Here is a 24,708-nt window from a genome sequence, read left to right on the forward strand (position 1 = left end):
CCGGAGTATCTGACTCTTGGAACTGTAGTTGCCAGGCAGGGCCTTTAAGTCTCTGGCACTATTGCGGTGCGCTCTCTCGAAGCATCATCATCAGCCTGACTAGGCAAACTGCAGGGCAAAGGCCTCTCCCATGTTTCTAAAACTGACCCTGTCCTGTGCCAGCTGCGGCCGCCTTATCCCCAGAAACTTCTTAAACTCATTCGCCCACCTAACTTCTTTCCACGAGAGACTTATACCTATGCTACACGGGCACGTTCGAATGACATCTGAGTCGAATGGCATTCGATACTTGGAATGGCATTCGGACTCGACGGACTTCCGGGGCGCTACACGACGCTTTCCAAACGCATTTGAAAATTCCTCAGCTCGTTTTCAGTGTACGATGACGACGGCGGCGGTGGTCACACTAGTGCGACAACGACACTGTCACGGTCAACAGCAGCATATATGATTGTAGTGGGACAAGTTTATGAGGCCAACGACACCGACTAATCCGACCGGCGGACGGTCAGCCTTCATGTTCTCGGCAGGCCGGCCGCTGAGGGAAAACACGCTGATGTGGCGACCGTGTGAATATATTCGCCCTTCTACCTTATCCATATAGTTAATAAGCGAAATTAACGGGTATATTTCACATGTGCGCATTCGAATACTCACCAGCTATAAGCGCTTGCCAAATTAATTTTAGTCGATGGCGACTCCCTTCCCTTCCGTGGCGACTATAGGCCTAGTGAGTCCGCAGGTTTACGTCTGTGAATTCGGCGGTTGTGAACAGCGAATTCACAAGTTTTAGCGAATGCAAATAATCAACGAGTGTAGTTTTGACAACAGTGATCTGAAATGCACTATCGCTCACATCGCAGGGCGTGCATACGATGAACGGGAAGCGCTGGTGTGACCCAGGCCGCCGAGCACTAATACGGTCAGGAGCAGTCGTCGCCGCTGCTATTTTGTGGATAACAAGTTATGCCGTTTCAATTACCGCGAATGGTCACCAATCATACTTCTGAATAAAGCAGTTTAAAATAAACTGCTGATTGTGTCGGAGGAAGTCGGGACAATTAGCGACAAGCGCCGGTCGTAGGCGATGTCATCAGCCCGGCTGTCAAGTGTTTCTCAGGCGAGCGATCGTATCGGCGCTTCCTCCCACAGATTGTCGCACTGCCTTAACAAGCCACGGGTACAACCAGCACAAAAAAGATGAGATTATTCAATAGAACTAAAGCGCGGAATGCGTTTTATGTCATGAAAACGAGCCCTAGCTGTTCGTATGCAGCGCTTCAAACAACATTATGAGTGCAGCCGTCGTCATCGACACACTGCTGGAGAAATTTCATACCCATGCGGTAAATGTTCATTGGTGTACTATTACCTTCAAACACTTACGTAGACAGAACACGAGCTATTTGCTAAGCAAAGAGCAGGAAAAAGCGAGCAGCGGGTATCAAAATGAACAGCCACAGAGCCGAAAGCAGACGCGCGGCTGTGGGCGGTGCGAAGCGATGGCGGCGGCAACGCCTATTGGCCGGTTCGGGCTGTGTCCGCGTTTCGAAGGCATTCCAAAATCTGGAATGTCTCCGCGGAGCTCCGTCGACTCGAATGGCATCTGAACCGAATGCCGTCGAAAAACTTCGTGTAGCAACGTAAGTTCGGCAGTCGGGCCGAATGACATTCGGTTGGAAGGCATTCGAAGCGCCCGTGTAGCACGGGTATTAGTAGCAAAGAAGCTCACCCTTCGCGGTGGTGCCAATGCAGCTGTGCACTCTCACACGTACAGCCAGGGAAAAGACAACCTGAAATGACGTGCCGACAACCGAAACCACTCAAACAATAACGGAGATCAGCACCGGCAGTAGAGTGGATGCATCGGCGTAATCGCTGTTCGGCTAGCAGAGGGGTGGGCCCTTGCTTCGTCTAATCGTATCGTTCCTGCAATCCGTCCCTTAGCGCTTTCTAATATAAAAAAAATTATTACACTTTTCTTCTACCGCTTATTTTCGCATATGGGCCTTCGCAAGCATCGTAGCCCCTGACCGGCGGCCTTTCCAATAGTAAGGAAACATACCGTCGTGCGGGCGCATGTCTCGTTGTCAGTTCTTATCCACGCTGCATCGCAGCCAGCGGTAGTCTTTAGCAGTCGTTCCGCATTTCAGGTCACCTTATCTAGTACTGCGCAGCCTACTCGCGGTTCGATTTTGTAGAAGTCAAAATGACGATAAGGGCTGCTCATCTGCGTCTCGCTGCAGGAATTCTGCAGCTTAGCTATGCGCACCCATTCTGTACAATATTTCTAGCCGCATGCCTTCCTCCCCCGATGTCAGGTCTTCCTTCAAAGATAGAAATTCAGCTCTAAGCAACAACCGTAAAAGCAGTAGTTTCTTGCACGTCGTACTCGTATACGGCTCACCAACAAAAAGCAATGAAACTGGAAGACACACGTGAACTGCTTTTAAGCGTACGCAATTTAGCTGCGTTTCACAACGCTTCCTATCAACTGCGAATGCGTCGGAATAAGTGAATACTTTCCAGACGTTCCACCCAGAAAGCTTGGGTGCCCTTAGGGCTAAAGGTTTTTACTAGTCATCTCTGAGGACAGGATATGCGTTTGAGTACAAACAGACTGCGGTGGGACGCGAATGCCAAAAATTGTTGTGGTACACTTCGCTTTCTGATGTGACGTTTCCATGACACAAGCCGCGCTACTGCGCGCTTCGAAACCTATTCTTTATTCCGTGCGGCCACTTCGCGGACGTATACAGATGGTGGCGCCGCCTATGAGTTGGGCTGTCGGTGGCGTCCTACAGCTTTTATTTTTCTTTATGTTCGCCCATTTGGCAAAGCTATAGTCGGATACAACTCAAGAACGAAGGGGCTTTTCTCTGTCAGAGGACCCCCATCCACCCAATGGCTTCGGTCAATTCCCGCAAACCTGCTATATATATAGCGTGGCAATGCAGGAAGCGGCATGACAATGTAGAGAGGCGACTACCCCCTTTTATATGCCTCTCCCAGCATTGTCACACTAGAAGAATCCTGAGAATCGACCGAAGCCATTGGCTGGAATGGGGTCCTTTGAAGGGTAACAGCCAATTCGTTCTTGAGTTGCATCCGGCAGTAAGCTGTTCATTTCTAGCGTCACAAGTGGCGCGACAGACTTTTAAACTGCTAGGGTGCCTTTGTGCGCGGACTCCAGCCAGGAATAAATGGGACCTATGAGGAGTCCCGCAAATGGCATTATCAGCGAGCTCCGGATGTTTGCCACTGTTGATGAAGGCAATCTAATCGCAACTAAGCTGTGTCGGCTGGTTTGAACTTGAAAAGAGAGGTATCTGTCGTGATTCAGGATAAGCAAGACGTTGATTTCCCTTCACTACAGGCGCTGCATGTGTTACTCCGAGGGTAAGACTTTCGCAAAAATTAGGTTCAAAGTACATTTATGTTTTCCTTTACACCAAACTAATAGCTACAAGTCATGAATAAGCTGAAACTCGAACGGCCATGCTGCCAGCTGGTTCACACTGTTGCAGTCATGGGGCGCCTCAGCCTCAAAGTATGAAAGGAACCGGCCACAGAATTTGAAAGAAGCCAATTTTTTTCGGCGCAATGAAACTTGAGTGTCCAAGGTGACCGATTCCGCAACGGTTTTGTTAGAAGCGCTGCAGAAGATTTTTAGATAGAAAATTTTTCTATCCTTGTGTACGACAATTTTTATGTATCACGTGAATTTTTTTTCGCATTAACGTATTGCATATTGTACTGTATGTATCCCGATGCTGGAAACCATGCTCAGAGAAATGAATGCGAGCTCCGTCGAATGCGAGCGACGAGGCCGGGATCGAACCCGCGTCTTTCTGGTCAGTAATAAGGGAGTAATTACTCATTGGCATCCACCCAAGCGCAGTCACACGGCTACAGAGGAAAGCTTTACAGCTTTCTCAGAAACTTCGCAGTTAAAGAAAAATTCGTGCTGGTCCGGGGTTCAAACTCGGGTTTACCGCTTCACCGGAGCAGTCGCTCTACCAGCTGAAACCGGGACGGCAAGCTTATGGTAGTGCGAGAGCGAATTGATCAGTAACTAGGTGTCAGCAGTAAGCAGCCGTGCGCCATAACCACTCATGCTACCACGGCGACTGAAAATGAAAACCAGCTTTGAAGGAAGGGAAGGACGCGGTAATTCCCACTCTTGGTGGACACCCGAACTGCCCCGTGAGCCGTGGCCGTGAGCCCAGCGGCAAGGGATTAAGAAGGGAGTGAAAGAAGGAAGGGAGAAAGAGGCGCTGGAATGAAGAGCTCAGGAAAATTTCGACCACCCGGCGCTCTTTAACCTGCACCGGTATCGCGCAGTACACAGGAGCCTTTTGCGTTCCGCGCGCCTACAGCGATTTCACGCCTGCAAAATATAGACAAACTAACACTAATACAGTTCCATCTGTCAGGTCATAATTAGACAGGTTTGAACGGCGCAACGGTCATGTTAGTTCCCACGCCCAAATTAAACGCTGTTAAGGCACTGTGAAGCACGCCCCCTCGACGACAGATCTAGCGGACCGTGACTACCACTCCGCTTCAACCTAGAAATGCATAACACTGTGGCGCCATCTCGTAGCAAAATATTGAAGCACCCCATCGGCGATGCGAATTGAGCGTTGGTTTTCATCGAAGGCCGCGCTGGAGAGTGCGTAAGCGACATATAAGAAAGATGCCATGAAAACTTCTTTAGGAAAACATAACGCTATACAATTAACAATAATAATTTACCGACATATGGTCCCGTGGCAGTGCACCCCGATATTAGGGACTGCTAGGGAGCTTTCACCGCAACATGTCGTTCCAGCCTGTTTTAAGCGATTTTAAATGCTAAATTAAAATTGTAATGCTGTGCTTCTTGAGTGTTACAGTGCTCGATTCTTACAACATGAGACAAAAACTTAATTTTCGCCGTAATTTCATGACATACTTTACACAGTTGCAGTTCTTTTTAAGGGATTACAGAAACAAAATTTTGGTAGCATGTTTTCTTTTCTCTAATTATGCGTTAAGTTATTACTATACATGAATTACCACGAATGCCAGGTAAATAGTTTATAAGTGAATAATGTTCTCTCATGCTGTTCTGGTCTTGGTATCAAGAGCCGAACAAGAGTTTTGTTGTCAAAGGCTAGGATAGGTCTCGTGACGCAGAAAAAAATCTACGATATAATCGCCGCTTCATCATTTGCTGCCGTTCCGGCTCTTTAGGCAGGCTATGCTAAGCAATAGAATGAATGAAAATGACGAACAAGCTATTACTTCGCAGTTTTTCACGCCTCATTTCAGATATACTAAACACTAACATCACAGCCACTGTTCGGCTGTTGAAACCGAAAACCAGAACAGCATGAGAGAAGAAATTCTATTGCAAATTATTCACCGGCCGTAAGCGAATGCCACGCCGTAAGCCAGTGCATAATAATTAATGCATTGGATATCATTACACAGAAGAAAACACGTGATTAAAAATTAGGAGACTGTATACATTTTAAAAACCTCGTACAGGATTTGGCTTTAACAAATTGTATCAGTCTACAATACAGTTGGAAACATAGAATTTTTTACGCATTTATTTTGAACCTCGAGGGTCCCTGGCGGGACATTACATGAGGGGAATTCAAAATGTTATGGAAATTATTTTTCTGTAAGCATTTATTTACTGGGAAAGCTTATCTATTTTCTTTCCTCTAGATTAGGGCTGCCTCGTTACTTGGAATGACTGGAGCCGCAACACGCATTCCTGGCGATGTGGCCTATCTATCGTCATGAAAGACACTCGCAGGCCCGTGTCCCTGGTTGTCCCAGAAACCCATACAGTTCTCTCGGCTACTGGGGCTTCTCTTTGCGTCGTAACGAACCTTGCATAACATCACCAGAAAATAGCCCCACCAGTGGACGCCTATTCGCATGCCACAGCACTCAGTATGAACTGCGGCGCGAGAGCTGAGGCCAGAGCGCGCTTTGGGACAAGTCGGCAGTGTGGCCCTAAGAGAGTTTAGAAGAAAAAAAAGAAGAGGGTCTCGCTTTCCTCAAGGTGCGCATTGGTCCTTGAGGTTAGGGCCTTAAATTCGGCACGGCTTTCTTCGTGCCACTTTTGCGCACAGAACGCCGCCTATTCCGAATGTGTGATGCGAGAGCCTCACAGCCGCCTTAAATTCGCTCGCAACTAGTAGTGAGCAAAACCTTCGAAACACTTTTGCTCTCCTCCAGGTTCAAAGAGCGCGGGCAGCGGATACCGCCAATGGTGTCCCGGAATGAGGACTACCACTCAGACAAGGGAGCGATGAAACCCTCCAGTCTCCTCTAAAACACGCCCAGTGCATCCAGTAAAGCTTTACTACCATCACCTCCAGGTTGAACGACTGTGGCAGTGGTAAGCATATGACCCTCATCCAGTCACCCCCCCCCCCCCCCCCCCCCCTCTTCTCGAGATAACGCCTGCTCAAAGGAGTTCATGGGTCTTTTCTCACGCGACGCTCCACAGGCCGCTTTATAGAGAGAATGCATCCTCTTTCCCTGTCACAAAAGTTCTTTAGATAGTCCATAGAGAGTCAGTACACAATCTGCACTGTGTATTGGTACTTTTTAGGGTTGGTCCCACCTAGACAGTATTCTCAGTGCCGAGCAGGGGAACGCGAGGATCTTCGATGACAGAACACTGTCAACCTCACTGAGCGTCCACTGCATGCGCCGTGACAGGCTTGACGGAAACCGTGACAAACCTGAACTGAAGCCGCCAATACATCCGTCAGCCCTTTGTGACATGAGGCTCACATAGCGCACTTTCTACAGCCCAGATTTCTGTTTCAGGTTAAGCTGGAGTTCTCGAGAAAGATGCAACCTGGAGAGATGAGCTTATTGTCAGGCATTTGTCCGAAAAAAAACGGGTACAAGTTTGTTTCCAGAGGCAGAATTACGTGCGGACGGCAATGTTCGAGTAAAGACCTCATCGGTGCGAATTGCTTATGCTTATGCTTATGGTGGTTTAACGCCCCAAAGGTACTCAGGCTATGAGGGACGCCGTAGTGAAGGGCTCCGGAAATTTCGACCACCTGGGGTTGTTTAACGTGCACTGACATCGCACAGCACACGGGCCTCTAAATTTAGCATCCATCGAAATTCTGCCGCCGCGGCCGGGATCGAACCCGCGTCCTTCAGGTCACAAGCCGAGCACCATAACCACTGAGCCACCACGGCGGCACTATCATCGGTGCGAATTGGTAAGCAGGTCATTGAGGGCAAGACACAGTGCATGGCAAGGAAATGTAATGGGCCTGGTTCGTGCATCGGTAGGGCACTTTCAGGTGCATTGTTAGGCTCGTATCCAGGCACCTTCCCAAATACCTTCGGCAATGCACTTTCCATGGGCACGGGATGAACAGCATCCCACCCACCGCTCTCGGGCTACGAGAAACTATCTAGGGAGCCTCCCGGAAAAATGAAACCCTGGCTACGTGCTTGCTCCTGTCATCTGTTTTCAGTGACTTTCGACTCTCAGGGACTTTCGACATGAGGCCAAAGATTTTGCGCAGCCCTTACCGAAAGACGAGCTTCTTGTGGTACTACGGGAAGTGCTGTCCAAGGAGCATTTTGTAGCACGCACAATGCAAAAATGGACGTAAGTGCAGGTGACATGCAGCGCGCGTGATTGTCTTTGTATCCTGCGTTTCAGTCTTGTGCTGTTCAAGCCGATGAACTTGCTCCAGCTCGCTCCACTGACGACTTTAGTGATGTCCAATGAGAGCGCTAGATTTAAAGAGCGTTTCCTTTGAAACGGAGCGCTGGCGGTCCCCACGAGAGAGGTGTTTAATGTTGAATTCCAATGGCAGATCCGGATCAAGTTTTTCTGCTCGGTTTGGATCAATCGTATTCCAATGGCAAAATGGGAGCGCGAGTTGTATGTTCCAATGGCAGATCGGGATCAGGCGTAGATCCCGGATCGCTCCGTGGAGCAGCGAAACTTGATCCGCCGAAATCGGCGGATTTAGCCGGAAGCCCACGTGACGTTTTCTTTTCCCCCGCGTCTGCTTCCTGTCACGACCGACTGCGGCCGCTTCCTTCCTGTCGTAACAACGTGGTGAGCCGGGCGAGCCGGTGACTTTCCAGTCAGCAATGGACGGCAGGAATCTTGCTTCGCGCCGTGCGGCACTAATTTTGCTTCATGGAAGTGACAGTTCTGACTCGGACACTGAAAGCTCCGAGTCCAGCAGTGAAGATTCGTCTGAAACGGACAGCGAGTGTGAAGCCGCTGTGTACAAAAGGGCATTTGATGAAATGTTCCGCCTGCCTGCCAAGAGGCCTAAAGTGGTTGGCTTCGTCGAGGACGTCGTTGGGCAGTACTCGGACGACGAGGTACCGTACAACTCGTTGGTTCTTGTTTACAACCAAAAAGAAAAAAAGCCTTTTTCTGAGATCCTATGTTCTCTAGTTCCGCAGGCACTTTCGGCTGTCGCGGCCTGTAGCGGAGCAACTGATAGCAAGATTCGCTGCTTCACCTGCGTGTCCCTCAAACAATCACGGCGGAGTGCCGGCAAAATCTGCCGAAACTCACGTGTTGGCTTTCATCTGGTGAGTTCACTCAAGTTTACGCACTATGCTTGTTGTGCCCTTTTCTCGCGCTGGTTGTTGGCTTAAAAATACTGCGTTATTGCCTGATCGCGGAGATTGCTGTACGGTGAACCCAAGATGCGAGCGATAAGCGAACTGCACCTCGTCGGGAATGAGTTGCTCGCCGGCCAGGGTCTAGCGCTCCACGGCCGAGTCTGTCACCATGAGGGGACCGCTTCGGCCTACCAGCGTTCTACCCGTAAAGCAGTGGCCGGTCAAGAGATTTTTTTCCCTCCCTGGCGTCCCGCTCGCGTTGCGCACGAATGGCGTTGGCCGTTCTTTTCCTTCGTTAAGTGCTTTCACGCTTGCTGCATAATTGCTTGCCCATTGGATCAGTGCGTAAGCATTGTTAATGTGTATACCATTCTTGTAACACCACCGCTCCTGTTCGCAGAAACTCCATATGCACTATATTTATACCAACTGGGATATCAAACGTTTGAGTGTTTAGTCTCGCGTTTAAATAGTGAAAACTAAAGAGCAGAATTCCATTTTGCTTTAATAAGTTGCATAACAGAAGCATTGCATTCCAGCCTGGTATTCTATTGTTCTGTGCTAAATAATGTCATTCAATATTTATTTACAGGTATGCCGCCAATAAAACCAGCATGAGGGAAGTGGCAAGCCGCTTTGATTTATCGGAGAGTTCGGTACACAGAATCCTTATACGGGTGGCTGACTTCCTCGTAAGCCTGGCCCCATCTGTGGTGACGTTTCCTTCCGACATGGAAAAGCTGGCCAGTGAATTTAAGAAGGTTGGTATTAACATTTCTTAATACAAATTTGTCCTATACATTCCGATATACATTTGCAATAGAATGAGTTTCTGCATGGGTCAGTGGCTTCAACATTATTTCACTTCATTCCTGTCAGGTGTCTGGAATCCCAGGAGTTATTGGCTGCATAGACGGCTCTTATGTCAAGATCCAGTGCCCAGACAACAAGGTCGCTTCCACCTATTGCAACAGGCATCATTACCTTTCATTAACTCTTCAAGCTGTTTGTGACCACAAAAGACGGTTTGTAGACACCTTCACTGGATGCTCCAGCAAAATTCACGATTCTCGAATCTTCAAACTTTCATCACTTCCGAAGAAACTTCCCAGACTGTGCGAAGACAACACTTACCACCTGCTCGGAGATGCGGCTTATCCCCTCAGGCCATACCTTCTCACTCCCTTCAGAGAGTATGGGGCATTACCAAAGGCCCACAAGGACTTCAACAAAAACTTTTCTGCAACAAGAGTTCTAATAGAGAACAGTTTTAGTAACTTAAAGAAAAGGTTCCGACAGCTGATGTACCTTGAGCTCCGTAGTCTAGAGTGGCTCAATAAGTTTATTATTGCCTGCTGTGTACTGCACAACTTGCGCACCGATTATGGAGACTTGGAGCCAGATGAACCTAACGATTCCGTTACACCTCAAGACATCGAGTGGCATCAAGAGTCGTGCACCGATGACCTGGACGAGACTGCCGAAGAAGTTTTGCTGCGCAGATTGGGAGGAATTAAGCGGAACAAAGTTGTGGAAGTAGTGCTGCGAAAGCAGTAGTAGTGCACTAACAAGCACAGGTGTGTAAGGAGTGGAAATAAACAGCTTTCATTCTAATGGCTCTTTGCTGTTACATACAGTGCACTTTTTGTCACTTCAAACAGTAGAACTATAGACTAAATACAAATTTATGAATGGGCACAGCAGTATGCTATGTAAGAGACCTTTGTTTGCAGGAAAAATTTGTTTTATTTACACATATTTACTGGAGATTTCGCAGGCTGGTTGGTTCTGCATGGTGAATATACAGCGCAAGGCACAAGACAAGGAACAGGAACAGTGAAAGACATGCACGGGCGACCGTGTGTGTCTTTCACTGTTCCTGTCCCTTGCCTTGTGCCTTGCGCTGTATATTCACATTGCGTACATCACAACTGCTCCAAACTTCCTGTTCTACCCATCCTCCTCGGATAATCCGAATGCACGCTTAAATAGCTTCATTTTTTCTTCATGCCGTGAAGCCCTTTCTTTTCTTAGCTGTTCTTTGAGTTCTTTTCTTTCTTCATGCCGCACACGTCTCTGCTCTTCACGAGCAGTCTTCTGTTGTTCTTTTCTGTTTTGCAGCCGCTCCATTTCTTCAAAAAAAATCTTCATCTCTTGAGCTCGTGCACTTGACGCTCGTGCAGTTTTTCCGCTTCCTTGGCCCTCGGAAGAACCTGCAGAGGAATGAGGCGTGGTCGACTGTGAGTCCTCAAACACACTGGCGGGATCACTGGAAGGGCCAGCAATGTCTCCTTCGGCTGAGTATGTTGCTGTACTGGAGGGGGGTGTTTGTCTGGCCTTCTTCGATAATACACCGTAGCTATCGCGCAGCTCTGCTGGTTGCAAGCTGTCATCAAGCCAGCGTATTTTTTCTATTTCATCTTCGAAAGGCACAGGCGTTGGAGAGTTGCCCGACCTATTGTTCTGTGCTGTTGCGCTCCTCTTCCTCTTCATTACGGTCTTGTACCGAGTAATACATTGCTCGGCTGTCCTCTCCACTCCAAGAGTTTCCTTTATATTTGCCGCAATTTTTAAAAACATTTCTTTTTTTGTTACGAAACTTCTTCATTGGCCCAACGCGTGATAAATATTGTTCATAATAGTCGAGCAGTAACTTCGTTTCCCCTGCCGTCCACTCACAGCCATGGCCTGCAAACATGAAAAACACAGGAGTATAGTTTGTGTGTGGTTATACATTGCAGTTCCTCCATAAAGTCAGCAATAAAATTCCAATAAGGAAGGGCACCAGGCAGGGAGACACAATCTCATCAATGCTATTCACCGCCTGTTTACAGGAGGTATTTCGAGGCCTGGATTGGGGAACAGTTGGGGATAACAATTAATGGAACATACCTAAGTAATTGCAACTCGCTGATGACATTTCCAAGTCAATCAGGAGATGAACTGCAAAGCATGATTAATTAGTTAGACATGCAGAGCAGAAAGGTACGTTTTAAAAATAGCCTGCAGAAAACCAAGGTAATGTTCAACAGTCTCGCAAGATAGCAGCAGTTTGCTATTGGTAGCGAGGCACCGGAAGGGGTGGCCTACCTAAGACAGGTAGTGACCGCTGATCAGGATCATGAGGGGGAAATAACTATAAGAATGGGGTGGAGCACATATGGCAGGTTCTCTCAGATGATGAACGGCAGCTTACCAATATTTCTCAAGAGAAAAGTATCCGACACCTGTGTCTTACCAGTACTCACCTATGGGGCATAATTGTCGATGCTAAGGAAAGGGTTCAGCTTATGTTAAGGACAACGCAGCGAGCCATGGAAAGAAAAATGATAGGTGTAACGTTAAGAGACCAGAAGCGGGCAGAGTGCGTGGGGGATCAGACACGGGTTAATGACATCCTAGTCGAAATCAAGAGGAAGAAATGGGCTTGGGCAGGGCATGCAATGCGAAGGCAAGATAACCGCTGGTCCTGAAGGGTAACGGAGTGGATTCAAAGAGAACGGAAGCGCAGTAGGGGGCGGCAGAAGGTTAGGTGGGCGGATGAGATTAATAGCTTGAATATGGTGGCCGCAGCTGGTAAAGAACAGGGTTAATTGAACAGAAATGGGAGAGGCCTTTGCCCTGCAGTGGGCTATATATAGCCAGGCTGATGATGAAGATCCATCAAGGCACTCACTTACCACGGCAATGAGGTTTTGAGCCTTGAGATTGTTCTGCCAAACAAAAGAATATGTACGAATCATGAATTCAAATGACATAATTACGAAGCATTAGATATGCATAAACATGTGCATGTAGTAAAATGCTATCTGCATAGTTTACTGCCACTTGAAGTCTTCAGCAATACATTGCACTTCAATCACCAGGGTATTTATTGCTCGCAACGAGAGGATAATCTCACCTTGACTAGGTGCTGCCCAAACCTGGCGGTCCGAGTCCGTAGAACAAACGCCAGATAGGTCTGAAATGCAATAATGTTCGAAATCAGTCAACGTGATGTCCAATTATATTGTTACGTGGCGGCGAGCCGAAGAAGGAGACACGATAATCGATGGCAATGAGATGATTTAATGGCTGCTGGCCTAGCGCGAGCGCTCCTGCCCGCGCCACTGCACAGTTCTTCGTCTTCTTCGTCACACTACCCGGGGCCACCGAGCGATCGTCCCGATCGGTGACAAAGAGATGCGCGAAGTGGTTACGGGCTTGAGAGGACGGTTGGACAGGAACGAGTAAGAGGTGAGGTGCTGGCCGTCCGCCACGATGAATGAGATGGCTGAATGATTCCTGGTCCACGAAGCTTCCGGGCTGCAGGTCGCCAGGAGCCGACGGTCGAGGCCCCAGGACGAGTCGAACGGCCTGGGCAGGGGAACGGTGTCTTCAGATGTAAGCGGCGTCTCAGGTCAGTGGGGTCGATAGGTCAGGTCCTTGCGTCAGGTTCAGTTCGTCGTGTTGAGTGGTCTGGGCGGGGGACGGGGGCGGAGGAGAACAACGGAGAGGTCGGTTCGGGTCTGAAAGGCTGGGGCACGGCCGAGCGACACAGGCCAAGAACTCACGGCCGACGACCACGGCTGACGTAGGACGCCGAAGCTCCCCGGACCAGGATGTCGGTGATACCCCGCAAGCTCCACCAAATGTTACGTGGCGGCCAGCCGAAGAAGGAGACACGATGATCGATGGCAATGAGATGATTTAATGGCTGCTGGCCTAGCGCGAGCGCTCCTGCCCGCGCCACTGCACAGTTTGTCTTCTTCGTCACAATATAATCTTAATTTCGCTGCAGCGTTACCCCAGATTGTTGAAACGCTTCGTTACGCGGCTCACAGCTGCCTCCTTGCAGAGCATACTGTGGTACAGCTCGCTGCAAGTGCAGGTTCTGCTTACCAAAATGCAGCCTGTATTATCCCTAACTTGTTTATTGAATACTTTGTCCCGTAACATAGAGGCGGTGGAGTGGAAAATACGAGCAGAACAGCGGGGCCCAACTATTGACTCAACTCGTGAGAATCACATGGATAGAAACGGTCGTCCTCGTGCTTTCCACGCTAATTAGAACTAATCAGTTCGTGAGTGATGAATGCTGATATTAAAAAGAAAATGCTTTTTACCCGCCGCGGTGGCTCAGTGGTTACGGCGCTCGACTACTGATCCGGAGTTCCCGGGTTCGAACCCGACCGCGGCGGCTGCGTTTTTATGGAGGAAAAGCGCTAAGGCGCATGTGTGCAGTGCGATGCCAGTGCATATTAAAGATCCCCAGGTGGTCGAAATTATTCCGGAGCCCTCCACTACGGCACCTATTCCTTTCTTCTTTCAGTCCCTCCTTTATCCTTCCCTTACGGCGCGGTTCAGGTGTTCAAGGATATCTGAGACAGATAATGCGCCTTTTCCTTCCCCAAAAACCAATTATTATTATTGTGGTCGATACTCGTGACGTGTAGCGAGAAAATGCCAGGCCTTTTGCCAATAAACAACTGCAGCGGCGACTCCACGTTCGCAACTGCTCCGTGTTTACATCTGTGAGAGCCAGCGCAAAGAGACCGTAAAATTAGTAAAATGAACACATACCTTGCGTTTCCGGCACTCCGAACATCATGCTGTGCACTAGTTCTCGAACTGTTGGGCTCGCATCGAAAGAAAACTGGCTGGCGCGATTCGTCATTTCGGAGCGCAAAAGCGTGCGACGCACGTGGGAAAGGCAGGCAAAAAACAAACCGCGCATGGAATGCTGGGATCATCCGGATCCCAGCATGGAATGCTGGGAGTATCCGGATCCGGTCTCCTCTAGCGCCCTCTTCAGGGCTTTCTTTGCACCAAATGCTCCCGAGGGAGCACCCGCATTCCATTCGCAAAATGGGAGGTAGCGATCTCCAGTGGAGCTACGCGCTCCGTACGTGATCCGACGGAGCGCTCCCGATCTGCCATTGGAATTCAACATAAGTTCATTTTTTCTCAAATGTTTTTTAGATGCTTAAGAAGTACTATGGTGGCATTCACCAGTATTTCAATCACCTATGACGTCGGCATAACGTAACGCCATCTGCGGCGGTAAGACGCACTTTTTGCCTCTTAGGGTTTCTTATCCTACCCGTGTTAGACGAGTGTTTTCGACGGCAGTTCAGTTAACCGTCAGTTGAGTATTTCAACTGTCGTTGAGCTCAAATGGGTTCGCCTGCGGTGACACGAGCACTTCGCGTTCAGGTCAGTAATCACCCTAACCATGTGACCACGCACGAGAGCGAACTGAAAATATTAAAGAAAGCAACGTGTACATTTTTTTTCTTGTGGTAAATGATCGCGCATATATTCTTTCTTATAGCGACAATTCTTTTTGTGTATTTTTAGCTTCGGTGTAAAAATTTGCACGACGATGTCAGTTCGTAGCCTATACTATCCGATGTGAGTTGGTTAGTTGGTCATGCCGTTTCTCGCAATCCATCGCCGAAAGCCGGCTTTTTCTAACGCGTCTACTTCGAGGCATTTCACTGCTGCGGTGCGCTTACTCACTTCGGCTCTGTGACCCACGCAATAGACCGGCCATGTCTTCGACTCGGTTGGAACATCAGCGCGATCGTAATCGCCGCGATGAGCTGTGTCTTCTTCTGCTGGTCCAGCACCAGGCTTTGGTTTCTTCCAAAAGATGCTAGTTGCACGCACAACTACTAAAGAAATCCGCCATCAGAAGGAAGGGGCAAGCGGCGGAGAAGCGGTGCCGCCTCCTCATGGCATGCGCATGCGCGAAGGAGCCACGACTGTGGTCGCTTCATTGGACCCCATCCTGGTGCGGCACTATATAGTGCCAACGCTGTAGGACCAAGATTTTAAGGCCAACTTTCGAGTAGCGAGGCAGACGTTCGCCTATATTGTAAACTACCGTAGGCGGCTTCAGTGAGTGTATACACTTACATAAGGAGGGCCATCCCCTTGGAGAAGCGCGTTGCGCTATCCCTGTATAGGCTCGCTACTTCGGGAGAAGAACCCTGGCTAACCTTTTCGAAGTGAGCCGCCCTTCCGTAAATGTCATCTTTCGGGAATTCTGTGCCATTGCTGTGGAAGAACCCTTTGGTAATGAAGATGCCCACAAGAGACGAGATAGAAGACCACGTCCGACAGTTTGCAGCCGTGATTGGTTTCCCACAGAGGTTATATGCCCTCGACGGCCGCCACATCAAAGTTTCACCGCCTAAAGAGAATGCCCAACATTACTTTAACTATAAGGGGTGGTATAGTATAATCTTGATGGCACTTGTTGACCACACTCATAAGCTTATGTATACGATTGTGGGATCTCCTGGCAGAAACCATGATTCCAGTGTTTATGACTGCACCGTGATGCCAAAGTTAGCTGACGCAGGTTTCTTTTCTGTGGCAGCAATGAAGGTGATTGGAGGAGAAGAGATTGGAGCCATCATATTGTGCGATCAAACTGTTCTCCTCCTGCCTCATCTTAGGAAGCCGTACCCTCACCGGCACACAAGAGGTGAAGCTGTGAACGTCTTTAATTACACGCTGCCAAAAGCAAGGCGTGTTATAGAAAATGCTTTCGGAAGGTTGAAGGGAAGATTCAGGATTTTGAACGGGCTAGAATGCAATATTCGCCATGCCAATCGCATTGTGCGGACGTTCTGCACTATTCATAACATTTGTGAGCAAATGCGCGATGAGTTCGACAGCCACTGGAGTGAAGAAGTTGGCAGTCAGCTTCAACAGCCAGTGAGCATTAGGAACACTACAAGTGTGCCCGCAGAGAGAATCCGAATCGCGCTGGCAAGGCATCTCCTGGCCATGAATGTGTAATGTTCACCACTGTCCAGTCTGGAATCTTTTCAGACCTTATAAAATTGAAATAATGACAGGTGATTGTGCGCAGGAAAAACCGTTCTATGTTGCTGCACAGTAATATAATGACAGCCGCATGTGTATATATGTTGAAAAAGCCTGCCCTTTTGGAAGGAAAAAAAAAGATTCGCTCACACCTTGACATTTTATTCATCTTGGTTTTTAAAATACCTGGAGAAAACTTTAAGCAACTCTCTTTGTATATCATTGGCCTCTTGCTGCAAGTGGTTTTATTTTTTTTTTGCAATCTTGGCGTCCTCTTCAAGCCGTAGTTGCGGCTCTTTCTGATTCGGCTTCATACGCGTTCATCAGCCTGTCGAATGCAGAGCTTCTTTTGCGTTTTTCTTTGCGATGACCGTGTCTCCCGTTCACTGCTGTTGCACGGCCGTCTGATGTACTGCACGCCGACGATGGGATCCCACTTCCAAGACCTCCTCGGTGCCCAGTGCAGTTGCATGTGTCTACAGCCTCTTCTGCTGAAGATGCCACCACTTCTGCACCGGCTGCCATTTCGGTTACCACTTCCGGCGAAAAGAAAAGAGGACCATTTGCATAAGCAACCTCAGTACACTTCCTTGTAACTATTATGTTCCGAGCTTCACACTGCCATTTACTTTAACGCGTTTCATGGCCCAATTTTACATTCACGAATAAATGGAATGTTACTTGTAGAAGCTTGTATCTTCACCAATACATCATTCATGGCTGACTTTTTGGACTCTTTCTTTCTGTACTTGTTGAATTATCAAATATTTTAAAGATAATTTTTGCTGTTGACCGCCCTACGATAGAGGGTGTGGTGTTATGCAGCAAGACAATTATACCCATAATACTCAAGTGTGCAATAAACTGATGTTCTTTTACATCATGCATGATGTATTTATTACTGCCAAGGTAACATTCTGCACTATATGGCTCAAGCTTCTACTTGCAGCTTCAGTATCTTTATTAGAGTAGTCTTGTACCTTTTATCCAAGGAAGCATGTCTACTGCAGTTTTCGAAGACTAAAACTGTTCATTTGATTTAATATCACACATAGCAATCTTGACTTCAGGGAACGTATCTCAGCTGACACACCTGGAAACTTTCCTTCAAAAGGCTTCCATCATTGCATGGCTATGATCCTAAAAATCGATGCAGCCGATAGAAGGCCACTGGATGGCACCAGAACCAGTTGCACACCTCACGCGCTTCCTGTAAATAAAGAGAAGCATAAACAGCAATTCCCTCGTAAATGTTGCAACAACATTTCTTCCCATTCAAGGTATTTAGTAGCTATGTACGGAGTTGTGCGGCTCTCTTGGTGCACCAATAAAAATGGATGTTTCCTTTTTCAGGCCAAGCAATGCCGGAACTATTGCAGAAAATTATTTCATGTAAAGTCCATAATCACTTTAAATTAACAGTCTTCAGATACCAGTCTAATACAGAGATTTTCCAACAGACTCTTTCACTTCGAATCCTGCTGAATTAACCTCTTTTGTGCCGTGGCACTCTTTAAACTGTAGCCCAAAAATAATAACCTTTGTTGCGTACATTCTGGGTGCACTTCACTGTTTGGAAAGCCATTTCCAACGATCCGTACGACTATCTGAAGTTGTTTGTTGTGGAATTGAATCCCTCCACTTACCTACACATGCTCTATTTTTGTGCATTGGAGCTCTATTCCAAGACGAGTACGATCCAGTTATTTCTTCAGATCAGCACTATCGGTGCCACCGTGCCGTGTACTATACCTACAAAGCTTCCTGAACTGTGGAAATGCGAGCGCTAGAGGTTACACTGGAGCTGCAGATAGTATTGTGCCAAGCTGAAATTGCAATCGCACATATAACAATCTGCAATACAATGGCACTGACCTTGCTAGCTGCCAAGTAAACATAGTCATTCTACATTTGCCTCTTTGTCCAAGCCGGGCGCAAGCGCTTTCAGGCAACAAAGTTTGTACTAAATTATATTCACGAAGCCACTTACCTGAACTGCTGATTCAAATTCTCCAGCTTCTGCCGCACCTGTTTCACTGTCACATAGCAGCCCGGGCTGGCAATGAGCTCATTAAAACGCTCTGTAATCTCAAAATTGTGGGGATCCTGGCTTCCCGCCGTTGCCTTTGCGCGGCTGTTGCCGGCCTCCCACGAGGAAGCCGGCAGGCTACCTTCATGCTTCCTAGCCCAGCTCCTTTACCTGAAGGTAAGCTTTTCTGCAAAGCTCTGCACGCGGTACAAAATACAAGCAAAATACAAGCAAAAAAATGCTGCCCTCAACTCGATTTTCGTGCAGCGTCCCATTTCCATTTCACTCGCCCAATAACGACACTTATTGCGACCAATCAAAACAGCCTATCTGAGCACGTCGCGGAGGTTTGCACTCCATGGTTGCCTGTTCTCTGCAACTGGTTCATGCCAACGCTGGCAGCGCCGTTTGCATAGTTACAACAACCATATGAACGCCCAGCTGACCCACCGTTGCTTCACCGTCACGTCGAAGGCGCAGAAGGGGAAACTGATCAGTGACCTTCCCTTGATTATGGATCCCAACTCGAGCGCGAGATACTGGGACGGTGTGACAGCCTGCGCAAGATCTCAGACACATTTAGCATAGCGTGTACCGCTACCGCTACTGCTCACCACGCTGTTGACGGGAACGTGGCGCCATCTGGCGCCGCCGCTCGGTGATCCTCCACAAGCTGACGATGCGCACTGCTAAATGTGAAACAACGGCTTTTTTTCTTTGCATCCTTCCTTGGGACCTAAACGAACGCTTATAGAGTGCACTGGCTCGATCGATTTGATTCCGCAAAGCCGCTCTCAGATACATAGAGAGTAGCCATAAGTGTTGTGTGCTAGGTCGTAGGATGTTTACAGAGAGGCGCAAAGTCCTTCGATGCAAAAAGTAGCCAGAGCCTCTGGTGGTGTATTTTTGTTTTACTTTCTTTACAGTGCTTTTATCTAGGGCAGACAACTTGGTTTTGTTGCTATAATATAAAACAGTAAAACTTGACAAAACGTATCTCTGGCTATTACACAATTTGCAGTATATTTACTCTTTGTCCAATCATCAAGCTCCCACTAAGTGATGTCATATCTACTGCTAAAAACCGCCACTGTATGGTGACATCATCAGCGCCATTAATTTGCTTTTGCGAGCTAATTAAAATATTAAAAACCGGAGTATAGGCGGTACGACCGATCCTAATAGCATCCCTATAACTCGTTCTTTGTAACCAAGAGGCAAAACAATGCACTGATTATGTATTTCGGGGACCCTTTAAGACACACGAGCTTCTTCAGCTGTGTTGTCGTGGGACAGTACCTCTTGCTGGGCTAGTTGGTGTAACATTCTGTAACAATAGTAAAAACAGCACTAATTTTTACACAAACCACACAGAAAGATCAGACAGGACGGGCGCTGCCCGTCTGCCCGTCCTGTCTGATCTTTCTGTGTGGTTTGTGTAAAAATTAGCGCTGTTTTTATTAGCGCCTGTCCTGTCTGTCCTTCCTGAGTGGTTTGTGCAAAAATTAGCGCTTTTTTTTACTATTGCTACAGAATGCCGTGGGAGCTTGATTAAGGCATTTGGAGTACCCACAAGTCGCGGAAAGCGGCAAAACAATTTTGATTTGGCTTAAATACGATGTACTGTCGCGCTCAGTATGACTCGCAACACACAACAGGTGGTACGAGCTCACGTCACGAGTCGATGCGAGTCGGGTGCTGCTGCAAAGTTCTGTGCATAGCTGCCGAGCAGCGTGCCCGCGTGCCTGGTTCTGTGCAGCACAGCGCATTCATTTTCTATCAAATGCAAACCAGGAGGAGGTGGCCGCCAGAACGTCGCAAACGCTACTTGCCTGCAAAACATTCAAGGAGCGAGGTCGGCGCCGGCAACCGCAACACTGCCAGAATGGAATGTTCCGCTTATCGTCGCCACTTTCGTCGTGCCGTCTCTCTTCGCGGATCATGCCGTCAATGAGAGTACTGACTGGCTGACTGGCGGCTGCAGCCGCTCGCTGTTAAACGGGTTGGGCACCCTAACCGCGATATGCGGAAGAAAATCGATTTCTACGGACTTCACGTGTAAAGGCCCCGGCGGTGAACCTCCACCTGTAATATGCCACACTTTAAGGTTTGTAGCTTATCACTTAACGAAGAAACGAAAACTTACCCGTCGCCTCTTGTTTCCCTCGCCTTCTCCTTTAAAGCTTTTGTTTCAAATTATCCCACAGCTTGCTCAGCTGTTTGACTTCTCGTGGGCGAACGCTGGGCACACTGTTGCAGTCCGTGCATAGGCGCTCCCGCGCTCTCGATTTCGCGTTGAGCGAAAGGGCATCAGTCTTCTTGCGTTCCACTACATTTTTATATTTCCTTACAAGCTCGCTAAGGAGGTCTTTCTCCTCTTCGGTGAAATTCTTTGTCGGGCATGGCACGACGACTTTCGACTGCTTCTGACAGCAAATAAAAAACAAAAGCGCACGCAGCAAGTCCTTGTTGCCAGAGGAGCTTGCTTCTCCACCGAATGTAACATTTTCAATACTTTCAACGAGGACGTGATCAATAAAATTCGGATTATGTCCGGATATATGAATTTAAATGCGGGTTAATCAACACAGCTATTTTCGCCAAGTATTGACATATTCTTCATATGTATTGCATATAATCTCGACAGCAGACGGGTCATGGGTGCCGCTTACTGGTCGCTTTAGATCGCCCTAGAGCGCTCTGAGAGGCGACCGCACACTCGGCTGGTCGAAACCGGCCGCTCTGACTACATTCGGCTGGTTCTTTCCGAGCGCTCGCCTCCAGCTCAGAGCGCTCTGACGCGCTCCGAGAAAAAAGTCGGAACTGCTCCGAGATGAGTTTACGTGACAGAGCCACTTCCGCCATTTCGCGAAAGCGGTGCGAGGCGTAGGCGTCCCCTACCAGCCCCTACGCGTAGGCAGAAGCAAGTGTAGGCTTTTGACGCAGTCACGCTTGCTGCGTTGTGTTTTGCGGGTGCCGCGCTGTGTGAGGTAAAATTTTCAAGAAACGCCGGATAAGCATATATACGCTAGGAACGCGGTCTGTGTTCCTGTCGCATGCCAACAGCGATTCCAGCAGCAGCTCAGACGAGGACGACAATGCTGTTGTCCACAAGGCGATGTTCGAAAAATGAGCGTCCCGTGGGACGGAAAGCCGGGGTAGCGATCGATACAGGCTAAGCTGTGACTGCGATGCAAACTGTGTGCGGCCACGTGCGGCTAAAGGTAATAAAGGGACCTTACGTGCGGCTACTGTTGACACAAGCAGCGGCGCCACGTCGTGGTTCCGGAAGTTACGTCCTCCTTCTGTCCCCTGCGCTTCCGCTCTAAAAACTCGGTGACTAGTCTCGCTATGCGCTCAGAGGAAGAACGGCTCCCACTCTGCCAGATCCTAACCTGATCGCGGGAGCGACCAGTCAAAGACGCCATTAAGATAGGCGATGCGCTCCTTTCGTGCGGGAATGTGAAGGGAGCTTTCAGACTTCGGGGCGCCTTACGTTTAGGGAGCATGAAGGCCTCCTTTGGTAAGGTAAGGAAATGGTCTTAGGTAGGGAGCGTTCTTTGCGGCGAGTCGCTCTCCTCTCTGCAGAGGTTGAGTCCGCCGCAGCGGTGCCCCAGGGTGCGTGTGGTAACGGCTGATCGGGACCCGGGGCTCGCGCGAAGGCCGAACCCGCGGTGGTTAGTGGCCTGTGCCCAAAGAGAAACCCACAACTGGCGCCCAACGTGCTAAATCATTAGCTTTTACGCCTTTGATGGCACATAGCCGAGCAGGTCGCCTTCACGAACATGCTTCTGCACCACGTCTGCCACCCCCAGCGGGGCACTCGGCAGCTACGTGTCGGCTCCCTACGGGATCGTAGCGCCCTTTGATCCGTTGGCTGCTGTTCCTTCGAATAGCCGAACACCATGGTTGGCCGCGGCCCCCATTGGGGCATACGGCGATAGAACCCCCAACGTCGATCACGCGGCTCCTATTGGAGCTGTATCGGGAGCACCCTGCGGTGCACCCGTTAATCACATGCCTCCACTGTACAAGCTTTCCGCCCAGTGCGAAAGCGGTGCGTGCGACGCTGCCGCAACCGGCCGTCCTGCACAGCAGCAGCCGTGCCCCGCTAGCAGTCAATTCTGCTTTGGGAACGGTGAGGCGCTGGCCCGGCTCCCTGTGGAAACTGCGCCGCTCATCGAACTGGGCGCCTTGCCTCCTGCGTTCGTGCAGCCCGCCCAAGCCTCCTCTCAGGACGGGGCGCAGTCGCTGTCTAACAAGTGCTGCCCAGATGATTCAGTCGCTGTCAGGGGCTGTTGAGGCGCTTTTTGCCACGCCGAAGGTGTCTCACCCCGCGGTCAAGTTGCCCATGCCAACATACCGCGGGTATGATGACCTCCTCAGTGCCCGGGATTTCCTTGAGTCCCTCACCCATTACCAGAGAGCTATGGGTCTCACTGATCAGGTTGTGCTTGCACACATCATCCCCGCAGCGCTGACTGACACCGCAGCTAGGTGGCATCGGCTTGCCGGCCACCGGGCAGCGACTCTCGAGGAGTTCCGTGCAGCATTCCTGCGCGAATTCTTACCCGCTAACTACGAGCGTAGGATGCGGCTAGAGCTGGAGCTCCGTACACAGGCTCCGGATGAGTCACTCCTGGAATATGTACGTGCGATGGAGGACCTTTTCTCAATCGCCGAGCCCAGAGCCTCGAACGAGGAACGCGTGGAAAGGACGACCAGGCAGGCACATCCGGCTTTTTCGACACACCTGCGCGGCGACCGATTCCGAGATTTTGAGGAGCTGGCCGCCGAAGCAAAGCGCCTTCAAGGCGACATTCTCGCCGCGCGCGCCTATCATCCGCCGTCGCCGGCAAGCGAGGCCCTCGAGCCACGCTGTGAATGGAGAGGGGCCATGCCCCTACCCAACCGGCGACCACCCGCACAACCTGCCTTTGCAGTCGTTAGTGGGCAAAACGAAGTATGGGAGTTGTGCGAACGAGCTCTCGATCCCTACTGCTACAGGAGACGGACAGCCTGCGCTGCACCGTTTTCTGAACCGCGTGCCGAGGGACCCCAAGCGCTCCAACGCACAGCAGTGAGGGAAACCCGAATCAGCCGGCCCTCTGGCCGTGCAGCGGGCGGACCCAGGCAGGGAGAGGCGCCATTGTCCCGCGACCAAGCTGGCGGCGGTGTGCCGCCCGGAATGATGAAACCAATTGACAGTGTGCGTCCGTGGCAGATGGCCACCTGCGATCTGATGGGGCCTTTCCCCAGGAGTAAGCAGGGGTTCATTCACCTGATGGTAGTAGCTGACCATTTTTCCAAATGGGTCGGGTTGTACCCGCTTCGGAAAGTGTCAGCACGAGCGGTGCTGGATAAACTGCAGGAAGTGTACTGTCGGTTCAGCTTTCCGGAAAGACTGATCACGGACAATGCGTCCTATTTCACCGCTCGGGTGTTCGGCAACACGTGCCGTTCCCTCGGAATTGAACGCAACACCACTTCACCCTACCATCCCCAATCCAACTTGACCGAACGAATCAACCGAACGTTCAAGTCAATGCTGGCTGCCTTTGCCGAGTGTCAAAAGGATTGGGCAGACCACTTGAGTGAGTTTGCGTTCGCTATTCGAACAGCTGAGAATCGCTCAAATGGTTTCTCTCCCGCCTTGCTCAGTTTCGGGAGGGAGCTGGCGAATCCGATGTCAAACGTCGTGTAGAGCCAGCTCGAGGATGATCAGACGCAGGTAGACTGCTCTGCTTATGCGTCGACGCTTCGGGACCAGCTTGGTCAGGCTCTCAACAGAGCAAGACAGAGTTTGGCAGCAGCCAGAGCCCAGCAGAAGGCTCAGTATGACCGCAAGCACCGCACCCTGACATTTCAGGCGGGTGATCTTGTCCTGAAGCGCAACCACTTTCTTAGCGATGCGAGCAAGGGGTTCTCAGCCTCGCTCGCTCCTAAGTGGCTTGGTCCGTACCGAGTGGTCAGAGTCTGGTCGCCACTCGCGTACCTACTGGAGGATCCCCTTACGGGAAAAACCAGCCGTGCCCACATCGCAGACCTGAAGGCCTACGCGTCAGGGTCTGACGAGCTTGCGCTGGTACCCATTGGTATCACAGGCAAGCGCAAAGGCACATCTGGTGCTACGGAACGCAAGCGTACCGCGCACCGGTACAATCTGAGGCGACGGTCACCGATGTGATTGACGCCGGACGGCGGACTCTTCCGCAACCGAAGGCACGCGG

General features: G+C 49.7%; 1 protein-coding gene and 1 pseudogene across 1 annotated transcript; one reads left to right on the forward strand and one right to left on the reverse strand.

Moving 5' to 3' along the window:
* Window positions 1–10,573: 10,573 nt before the first annotated feature.
* LOC144095447 (uncharacterized) lies at window positions 10,574–16,974 on the reverse strand (annotated as a pseudogene).
* Window positions 16,975–22,751: 5,777 nt separating this feature from the next.
* Window positions 22,752–24,319, forward strand: LOC144094401 (uncharacterized). Its single transcript, XM_077628363.1, has 2 exons — window positions 22,752–23,652; window positions 24,249–24,319. Exons 1-2 carry the CDS (start codon window positions 22,752–22,754, stop codon window positions 24,317–24,319), a joined length of 972 nt encoding a protein of 323 aa, XP_077484489.1.
* Window positions 24,320–24,708: the final 389 nt, after the last annotated feature.

Source organism: Amblyomma americanum, chromosome 6 (genome assembly GCF_052857255.1).
Source record: "Amblyomma americanum isolate KBUSLIRL-KWMA chromosome 6, ASM5285725v1, whole genome shotgun sequence".
Taxonomy (NCBI): Eukaryota; Metazoa; Arthropoda; class Arachnida; order Ixodida; family Ixodidae; genus Amblyomma; species Amblyomma americanum.

Coding starts and splice junctions, on each gene's coding strand:
- LOC144094401 (XM_077628363.1), top strand. CDS start 22,752: ATGATTCAGTCGCTGTCAGGGGCTGTTGAGGCGCTTTTTGCCACGCCG. Junction 23,653..24,248: donor CCGCGACCAAGCTGGCGGCG/GTGTGCCGCCCG, acceptor CTTCGGGACCAG/CTTGGTCAGGCTCTCAACAG.